Source organism: Osmerus mordax, chromosome 2 (genome assembly GCF_038355195.1).
Source record: "Osmerus mordax isolate fOsmMor3 chromosome 2, fOsmMor3.pri, whole genome shotgun sequence".
NCBI classification, from domain to species: domain Eukaryota; kingdom Metazoa; phylum Chordata; class Actinopteri; order Osmeriformes; family Osmeridae; genus Osmerus; species Osmerus mordax.
Window position 1 is genome coordinate 15,552,113 of NC_090051.1, and position 10,429 is coordinate 15,562,541.

A 10,429-nucleotide genomic window follows, 5' to 3' on the forward strand; every position below is an offset into this window, starting at 1 on the left:
TCTGAATAACGGAATTGGGTGGAAACTACTATCGCTTGGGATGTGTGGGAGGAGCCAGGCGCCTTGAATGTGATAACAGGCTTCTGTTTCTAGCTCGCTTTGCCGACTCAAAACGTATTACCCGCCATCGTCCTCCAGTGGGTATGGCTCAACCGAATGATTTACAATAAGAAGTTTCAACTGGGACCCCGTTTCCGATGGTGGACTTGGTCGATTTACCCCGCATGATTTGGGATATACTAGCGACCCTCTTCAGGACTTCATCATGGAAACGTGTTTCTTAAATATCGTACTCTGTCTCTTTATGGTGGTCGTGGCAGGACCTCAAAATGCATGGACTTACACTAAAAGCAGCGATATGGAGGGGACGGTGGTGACGGAAGGGCACTTTTCAATCAACTTTTCCAACTCGAAAGAAGTAACGGCACTGCCAAAGAATGTTTTTAGTACCGGAACAGATTTTAGGGAATTAATAACTACAAGAGGTCTTCAACGGACTGATGAGCCACAAACACAGAGAAAGTTAGGTAAGGTAAAGTGCTGATGGATAAAGGATGTGTTGGTCATAATAAATTTGGACGCATAGTTTGCAAATGGGGCAACAATATATCATTAAATAGCCTACCTCTGTCATTCGAAGAGATGTTTAACTTGTATCCTGTACGCATATAATTATCTAAAATACTTTGGAGGTGAAGACTTAATAAAGGTGAAATGAGTTGGGTAAACTCAACCTTCAAAATGACTTCGGTTTGCAGCACTACTACAACGGAATTGCTGTACATTAATAGTATGAAAGTGAAATTTATCATGGCAAGTATTTCAATTTAGTAAATCACACACTTGACTGTCCATAAACCATTCTAATCTTTTCATCTCAGTGACAGCAAGAGGCTCATGTTATGCCTCAACTTGAATGAATGAAAGAGATATGCACCAATACGTTGTAGAATGTGCTACTTCAAATTAGATATTTGAGCCATAGAATGGTCACATTACTGAAGAGCATGAAGTCAATCTAGTGCAGAACAACACACTATTCTGAGAGACACAGAAGTATTGTTGGTTTTGCAATACAGAAAATAAACCAAATTTGATGGCGATGACCAATACTGCATTATAGTCTGCATTTAATCAAAGGCCTGTGGAGAGCTTGGCCTATTTTCCCATTCCTTTCTCTACGGGCTGTTGTCTTGATGAACTCTTCCCTCCATTTGTTGCTGTGTTCCAGCCAGAATGTTGTCCCACCACGCAGAGCAACACATCCTCTTCCCTGCCAGGGTTGTTACCCAGCCCCCTACAGCAGCAAGGTGTTAGGAGGGCTGGTGGAACTTTAGTCAGCCTGTAGTTTCTCTCAAGTGCTAGGTGGGAACTGTCCTAATGGCCATGCTTACATGAGCGCCACACACAGACAGTTGGGCTGTTAACAGCCAAGAGCCTCCTCTGAAATTGAATGTAAAACAAATGCAGTGTCTATTGTCTTGGGAGTCAGGTGGCTGAGCGGTTAGGTAAGCGGGCTAGTAATCTGAATGTTGCCAGTTCGATTCCCGGCCGTGCCAAATGACGTTGTGTCCTTGGGCAAGGCACTTCACCCTACTTGCCTCGGGGGAGAATGTCCCTGTACTTACTGTAAGTCGCTCTGGATAAGAGCGTCTGCTAAATGACTAAATGTAAATGTATTGTTGTTTTTGATGACAGTATTGTGAAAATGGACTTAAAGTAGGCACCATTCAGATTTTGTGATGAAATCTTAGTTATTGTAATTTACAAAGTTGAGAAAACAGGAAACAGTTGCTGAATTAACATTAATGGGGATGAAATATTTTTGATTGATTTTTGATATTTACGATTTCAACTGCTTTAGAAGACTCTACAAAGTGCTGTACAAAAAGTGTAAGAGACTTTCGCACAGTATATACAGCTGTTGTATACTTGCAAACTCAGTAAATCAAATTCTGTGTCTGGCAAACAATTCAGGATCATATTATAATCACCACGTGAACTCCATGCCTGCAGTGACAGTATTTGAACACAGGCTTCTGCTTGATAAGCTTTAGGAAGGAAACGGCTAATTCCCTGAGGAGAGAGTCACCTCCATATTTAGGGCCCAGGCCTTTTGTTAGGGTAGACATGCTTGGCTGCCAATTGTTCTCCACCCAGAATCATTACATCCGCAGCAACTTCTGACAACAGCTCACTCTCTCTCTCGCTCGTTCTCTCTCTCTCCCTCTCTTGCTCGCTCTTTCTCTCTCTGCATGTGGTGTGAGACAAGAGAGTGTGGGTGCTCTCTGGTGGTAGGATAGGCCCACTGCAGATTGTGCGAAATGTAAAAATACTGCAGTCCTGCTGCAACTCAAATACTGTAAATATTCCGCAAAGTAATGAAACAAAGTGGTACCCGATTATTCAGTGAAAATAATCTCTGAAACCCTTGTTTCCAAAGGCACCGATCAGAACATGCACATCTCGTTAAAGAGCGACAGCTGGACACCAGAAGAAAGCATGATCCTCTCCACTGAGCCTCTGAGCTCCACTGTGATGGGGACCACTGAAGCCACCACACAGTGGGAGGACCAGACCCCAGACACACTCACTGACACCTACACTGCCCTCCCAGGGAGATCCAGGGCGGTGACACAGGAACAGATGCCCCAGGACGGCCCAGACACGACACTCATGTTGGGGGACTCCACAGAGATGAGGACTGTGGGTCTGTCTGCCCACACTGACAATGATGAGGTGAAGACAAGGATGAGGACTGTGGGTCTGTCTGCCCACACTGACAATGATGAGGTGAAGACAAGGATGAGGACTGTGGGTCTGTCTGCCCACACTGACAATGATGAGGTGAAGACAAGGATGAGGACTGTGGGTCTGTCTGCCCACACTGACAATGATGAGGTGAAGACAAGGATGAGGACTGTGGGTCTGTCTGCCCACACTGACAATGATGAGGTGAAGACAAGGATGAGGACTGTGGGTCTAAATGTCAACACTGACAATGAGGAGGTGAAGACAAGGATGAGGACTGTGGGTCTAAATGTCCACACAGACAATGATGAGGTGAGGACTGTGGGTCTATCTGCCCACACAGACAATGATGAGGTGAAGACAAGGATGAGGACTGTGGGTCTCTCTGTCCAAACAGACAATGATGAGGTGAGGACTGTGGGTCTAAATGTCCACACAGACAATGAGGAGGTGAAGACAAGGATGAGGACTGTGGGTCTAAATGTCAACACTGACAATGAGGAGGTGAAGACAAGGATGAGGACTGTGGGTTTAAATGTCAACACTGACAATGATGAGGTGAGGACTGTGGGTCTAAATGTCCACACAGACAATGATGAGGTGAGGACAGAGATGAGGACTGTGGGTCTAAATGTCCACACAGACAATGATGAGTTGAGGACAGACGAGAGGACTGTCGGCCTGTATGTCCGCACAGCCAGTGATGAGGTGAGGACCGTGGGTCTACCTGTCCACACAGAAAGCACCTACATCTCTTCCACCATCACTCGGGCCGGGGAGAGGACCCTGCTGTCTGTCACCTCCAACAGCACCTCCACCTATACAGAAGACTCAAACCCCTCGCAGTCTTCCTCCTGGGGGCTCATAGCCGGGGTCACAGGGTCTCGGGACCATGCCGACACCAAGGCTGATGGTCTGGACTCTACTTCCCAGTCCCACGACCCTGCTAACTCCTCATCTGAGACCGAGGGGCCTGGCCTCTCCCCAGCTACAGTCCCCCTGACAGGGCCTCCTAGCACCACTGAGCAAAACACCACTTCCTCTGAGGAGGACTCGCCCAACTCCACGCCCCCTCTCGACGTGCTTGACAACAACACCAGGAGGCAGAAAGACTCGACAGACCCCGGCCACTCTTCAGGGGGCGGGACCACCCCAGCAGAGGATGAGGTGTCTTCGTCCTCATCCCCCCCTGCCCCTTCGACAGAGGATGGACCCACCAACGCCACCCAGCTGGGTGGGAGTTCCTCCAGCAGCATCGGGACCTCCACACACTCTTCCACAGGGGATCTCGGCACCCAGAGCCAGGGCAGGACAGAAGGGATGACCTCCCAGACGGCCGGGGTTGAGGAGACAACCAGGCTGGGTCTGACCACCACACCACCCAGGGGCAGAGACGTCGTCACCTCAGTGGATGACTCGCTGTCCAGGTTCTTGTCTGGTCAGCCCCCCTTCACCTCAGACACCCCCAGGCTAGGACTGGCTACTGAGGCCCAGGCCACTACTCCCAGCGCCTCCACACACAGGACCCAGGTCACGGAGGTGGATGAGGAAACCCATAGGGCCACGGCTGCTGCCGAAACCACCCCGACCCCTCCTCTGGTCACCACCTGGACAGTCGAGCCCCCTAGTAGCAGCACCCATTTGGAGGCCCACACCCAGCGCACCACCCCCTCCACAACCACTGACTCCAGCCTGGGCCAGCAGGCGTCGGCCTCCACCTCCCAGCACCAAGGCGGCAGTGGAACCCAGACGCAGACTCAGACCCAGAGGCCCTCCACAGGGGAGTCTCCAACAGACACCACCCTGAGGCACCTGGAGACCACCACCGCCACTCCAGACAACCACACCACCCACAGCCACCACACCACAGCCTTTAGCATCAAGACCACCCCCACCAGAAGCACGCTAGCACACACCACGAGCACAAGCAGGGACACCGAAAGGGGCACCACGGAGGTGGGGGTCACCACCGCTCGGATGGACGTCAGGTCGACACCCACAGCAGGTCAGTGGACTGTGGGATCCGTTTACAATGGGATGACAAATGTCTGCGTCTTCCTGTTGTATGTCAGGATAGATTATTTCGTGTAGATGGTTCCACGTTCTGCTCCATGAACATTCATGTAAATGAACATGGACCTGTAAACAAACAGATTAAATCATCTGAAAAGTTTCAGCTCAACCGGGCTACACTAACACAGTTCGGGGGTATGGTATTGTATTTATGTGTATGGTAATCGAGCCTGTTCGGTCGATGGGGCTGACTTGTGGTTCCCCTCCAGGCAGAGCATGTTCTCCTAACCCCTGCGTGAATGGAGGGATGTGTGTGACCCACGGTCAGACCGACTTCACATGCCACTGTCTGCAAGCGTGGAGTGGACCGACCTGCGGAGATGGTAAGCTCAGGTTACACCAGGAACATGAACCATGGGGATCCACTTTGGATTTTGACTGCATTTCAATAATCCATTTACATTTCAGGTAATGTGTGTACACTGTGCCCCTCTGTGTGTGTGTGTGTCTGTGTGTGTGTCTGTGTGTGGGTGTGTTTGGTCCAGATGTAGACGAATGCCAGAATGACCCGTGCCCCCTGGTCTCCAGGTGTGTGAACACCCGGGGCTCCTTCAGCTGTGAGTGCCCCCTGGGGCTCGACCTGGAGGACGGACGCACCTGCACCAGGGGTGAGTATACACGGCTGCCACCCCAACCCGGGGTCGCTGGTACGAGTGGCCACATCAAGGACACGCTGTCCGCCCTAGCCTGGCCTGCTAAGCTGAACCGAGCCGCCAATGGTCACGGTCTCCTGACTGAAGTCAGTTTGGCCAATCGCAATCAGTTTGATCGAGAATTCTGCAGCTGTCATTTAGCTGAACCTCGGGCCCTTTTGTCCTTCTGCAGCCAAGACATTCCTGGGGACGTTCCGTGTCAACAACCCCCGCTTTGACCCCCTGCTCTCCAGGAGCACCACCCTGCATGAGATCCAGAGAGAGATCCTCCAGCTGGTAGGCTAGGATGTCCACAGATGTTGTGTTTCGTTGAACGTTCTGGAGGAATGCACGGCCAGGAGACAGGACGTGACGACCCCCTTTGCTCCTGCTTTTTTCTCCTTCTAGCTCAATGCCTCCCTGTCCACACTGCCCGGTTACAGCCGCTCCACTCTACGTAAAAGGTACATTTGCAGTTCCCCTCACAAACTAAAACCCTGTTCGCTGTTTTCACACGCAAGACCCTTTAGCCATGTGCTGATCTCAAGCCATCTTCAGGAGACGCCATGCCGTCGCTGTGTGCTCTCTGCCTGGCCTCACCCTCCCTGCTTTCTTGTTCCAGAGAGGAGGACGGCCTGCGCATCTCCGCTGTCAACATGTTCTCCGCCTCCACGGAGGTCACCAGCTCCCAGGTCTACCACAGCATCCAGAAGACCCTCAGTAACTGTAGCTCCGCCTCCTCCCACTGCCAACTGGTCCTCCACCATCAGCTGTCCTATCACGGTACACCTCCCCTCACCCACGGTTGTAGATCATACACATTCTCAGGCTGCAAAAGTAATGTCATGTGACCATGAGTTCCCATAAACTCCCTTTCTAAATGAATCCACGATTCCATATGAAGCCAGACGACTTCATCAAGTGAAGGAAAAACATGCAATTTCACAATTCTGCTTCCCTGATGTGAATTGTGGTTCATTCTAAAGCCCGGCTCCCTGACCTCAACTCGTTCTGTTTGACAGAGGAGAGTCTGTGTCTGGCCCAGAAGGTTCCGTGTGACACGGAGCGCTCCGACTGCTCCGACTCTAGTGGGACGGCGTACTGCCGCTGCCGACCTGGCTACTTTAAACTCAACCCCGGAGACATGTCCTGTATAGGTAAGAGCTTGGAGCTTGGGATTAGAGGCCTGGGGGTCAGAGGTAGAAGTCATGACATGGGAGTTCCTACATGGATTTCGGATGTATGATGATGATCGATCGCTAATTGTTACAGAATGTGGCGATGGCAGCAAACTGGAAAATGGCACGTGTGTCCGGTAAGCATTGAGAATGGTTCCCCATCCGTGTCTGTGCCAGTCACGAAGGCAAAATACACTCAGTGCTATATCGTGATTGGTACTAAAGCACCACTTTGTGTCTGATTGTTTGGGACTTTCAGGTGTACATTTGGATTTGGAGGATTTAACTGTGGGAACTGTAAGTGGAGCCTTATATATCATCAACCTATCAAATGATAACGGCGATTTCCTGAATTTTCCTGTTTCGGCTGTGTTTAATGGCCTGGCTGCATTTCCCGAAAGCGTCGTAAGCTTAAGTTTATCGTAGAATCCATTGTATGACGAATCTTAGTTTGACATTACATTTACATTTAGTCATTTAGCAGACGCTCTTATCCAGAGCGACTTACAGTAAGTAAAGGGACATTCCCCTGAGGCAAGTAGGGTGAAGTGCCTTGCCCAAGGACACATCGTCAGTTGGCTTGACCGGGAATCGAACTGGCAACCTTCGGATTACTAGCCCGATTCCCTCACCGCTCAGCCACCTGACTCCCTATGTTTTACGGGCCGTTCCCAAAGACACCGTAGCTAAAGTGTCTCTTGAAAATTCGTAGCTCTTGAAAGCGGATAGATTAGCCTACTCCTTACGAGCATGTTTGGGAAACGCGTGTAAGAAATATCGATGATTTCATTATTTTGCTCGATCGTTGCTACGATCCATCGTTATCGGGAAACTCAGCCCTGGTTGTTTCATAAGCCTTTCGGGAACCGTGTGTTTTTCTTGTGTTTGTAGTTTACAAGCTGATTGCTGTGGTCGTTTCTCCAGCGGGGGGAGCTCTACTCCTCATTCTCATCATTGCTCTCATTGTCACCTGCTGCAAGTAAGTGTACAGGGACAGGCAAAACCAACCGTGGTTTGACAACCACGTCGTAACAATAACATCACAACTTCTCATCTTGTCACAGGAAAGACAAGAACGACATAAACAAGATTATCTTCAAGAGTGGAGATTTCCAGATGTCTCCCTACGCCGAGTTTCCCAAGAGCAACCCGAGAGTGTCCATGGAGTGGGGCCGCGAGGCCATCGAGATGCAGGAGAACGGCAGCACCAAGAACCTGCTGCAGATGACCGATATATACTACTCAGTAAGTACTGGGGCGATGCATAGTCCAATAATCACCGCTACTCTTAGTAAGCCCATTCAGTCACCATTGGTTGTTGTTTTTTGACTAGAACAAGGACACATACACAACACATACTTTCTCTCTCTCTCTTGCTCTTTCCCCCCCCGCTCTCTCCCCCTCACCACATGCTCTGGCTCACCCCTCGCTCGTGCCTTTCAGCCCGCTCTGCGTAACTCGGACCTGGAGAGGAACGGCCTGTACCCTTTCTCTGGTCTGCCCGGCTCCCGCCACTCCTGTATCTATCCTGCTCAGTGGAATCCCTCCTTCATTAGTGATGACTCACGACGGAGAGATTACTTCTAGCTCACTCCGCCCCCCCTCCCCCCCACACACCATCTGCCTTCAGCCAGTCACTCCCAGGCCTACATGCGTGAATGGAGGGAACCATTTGCATCGGTCTTTCATGAACATTTGCATTGTCTGTCCAGGTGGGCAGTCGACTGAGTGTCTGTCTGGCCGTTTGTTTGTGAAAGCGAAGCGTGCGCACGTTTGGATTGTGTGCATGCGCGTGCGTGTGTCAGTTTCTGTCTGGTCTGTTGATAACTATTTGCCACTGATGTGATTTGTACATAGATGAAATGTCTTAATATTTTACATTTTGTTCAAATGAAGATTCAAAGCCTGTGAGTAAAGTCCAGTAAATTGTTGAAGGATTGTTCACCAGGTAATTGTTGAAATATGACAGAAGAGTTGTGTTAATTTATTCTGTGTGTTGGAATCTTTGGTATGTATGTTGAAGGTTAATGTAGACATAGACATGTCACTCAAAGCCTGTGTGTGGGAATTAATTACATTATCAGTGCCATGTAACTGATTTGATTGATTGCTTGTATGTAAACATGTACTGTTTAGTCTGCGATTTTAGTTAAGATTATACTTTTATGTAATTCATTTCTTCCTTCGTATATGAATGGTGTATTCATTCTGGCGTTTTAGTCGGAAATGTTATATTTAAATAAAGTCTTGCACTGCAGTTTGTTCTGATTCAGTCTGTTTGAAGAAAACTGAAACCAAATCCTCTGAATGAATGACCAATACAGGCAGTTTATGGTTCGCCTGTGCACTAAATCGTGAGAAGTCACGCAAAACAAAACATTCTGAATGTGGTAGAATTACTATGTTGTAGTGCATTATACCACTTGGCTACAGAAACTTGAAACCAATTCCCTCTCATTTGTTTAGTACAGGCACAGTTCACATTCAGATAATTTACATGTCCAATGTAAATTGTCTACAAAATAATGTTTTTTTCTGTAGTTCCACAGTACATAAAGCATATGTATCTGGCACAACAGCAAGCATATCAGTCAAACCACTGCAAGAAGAACTTCTAACTTTTTAGAAATGGGAACCTTATCAATGAGTACCTTGTCATTTTCTGTAATCAACTGGCCTCTATGTGTTTGCAACATAATTGCCAATTTTTTCTTCGCCTTCTGCATTATCTGTCGACCCAGCAACATTGATGGACCCAAACAGCCGGTGAAGATATTGCTTGAATCATTGGTCTGTTGCAACACAGTGTACCTGCTCTTTCTTATAGGATTTAAGTTTGTTGACCATGATGATGAGATGCTCCTCTACGTTACCTTGGGGATTTTGTACTACACTGTGTCAACAAGCATGTCAACTTCTGTGTGGCTGGCTTTCTTTTATTTCACCCAGATAGTTCCTGTCAAGATGGCATTCTTCATCTGGGCGAAGAAGAACATTACATCAATCATCTACGCGGCCCTGGTTTTCGATAGGCTGTTCTTTTTGTTTGTATTAACAGTTACTCTAGTCTTACGATATTCCAGTCCTTGGACTTGGTCTACCGACTACAACGTCACACTGAGCAATGTGACAGATGATGAAAATGGGAGCCGAAATAGCAGAAGCACATTGAAGAATGTATACGCTGCGTGCATAATTCTGGAATTTATCTACACCTTCTTCAGTCTGTGTGTGATGATGGGGTCCTGCTTCACCACAGCTTGCTACCTGCAAAGAAACATCAGAAGCATGTCAGCAGCCGGCAGTCTATTCTCTCCTCGACTGGACAGTCAGATTCGAGTCACTATCACAGGCATCCTGCAGGGGGTGCTCTTCTTGCTCTGCAACGTTTATATATTAATTTCGTACTACACCAATATGTTTACCAATGTATTCATTGATCTCTTCATTTCCTACACAGTCATCTCGATCTACGTGACAGGCACTACTATAAACCTTGGGGTTGGCCAGACTCTCTTTCGACAAAGGGCTGTTTATGTTTGTTCAAAGATGCGCAAGTTAATGACGATGTGAGTAGGTCTTGGTGGGTACTGTTTTTGTGGACCGACCGACTGACCGACCGAGAGAGCAATAGAGGTTGGTCGCAGCTGAAAATGCAATGTAGACGTGCTGCTTATATGTATAAAAAAATATATATATTGGAGAACTCACTATAAGATGGTGTGAATTAAAAGGTTTAAAATAGCCTTCACCCCTGTAGTAGCCCTTACTCCATGAGATTGATGAGCCACCATA

General features: G+C 48.3%; 1 protein-coding gene across 1 annotated transcript; it reads left to right on the top strand.

Moving 5' to 3' along the window:
* Positions 1-114: 114 nt before the first annotated feature.
* On the top strand, positions 115-8,884 carry heg1 (heart development protein with EGF-like domains 1). The gene is made up of 13 exons (XM_067261941.1): positions 115-527; positions 2,444-4,756; positions 5,034-5,147; positions 5,310-5,432; positions 5,650-5,753; positions 5,865-5,920; positions 6,079-6,239; positions 6,479-6,613; positions 6,729-6,771; positions 6,894-6,931; positions 7,526-7,613; positions 7,699-7,879; positions 8,078-8,884. Exons 1-13 carry the CDS (start codon positions 266-268, stop codon positions 8,219-8,221), a joined length of 3,762 nt encoding a protein of 1,253 aa, XP_067118042.1. The 5' UTR covers positions 115-265; the 3' UTR covers positions 8,222-8,884.
* The last annotated feature ends 1,545 nt before the right edge of the window (positions 8,885-10,429 follow it).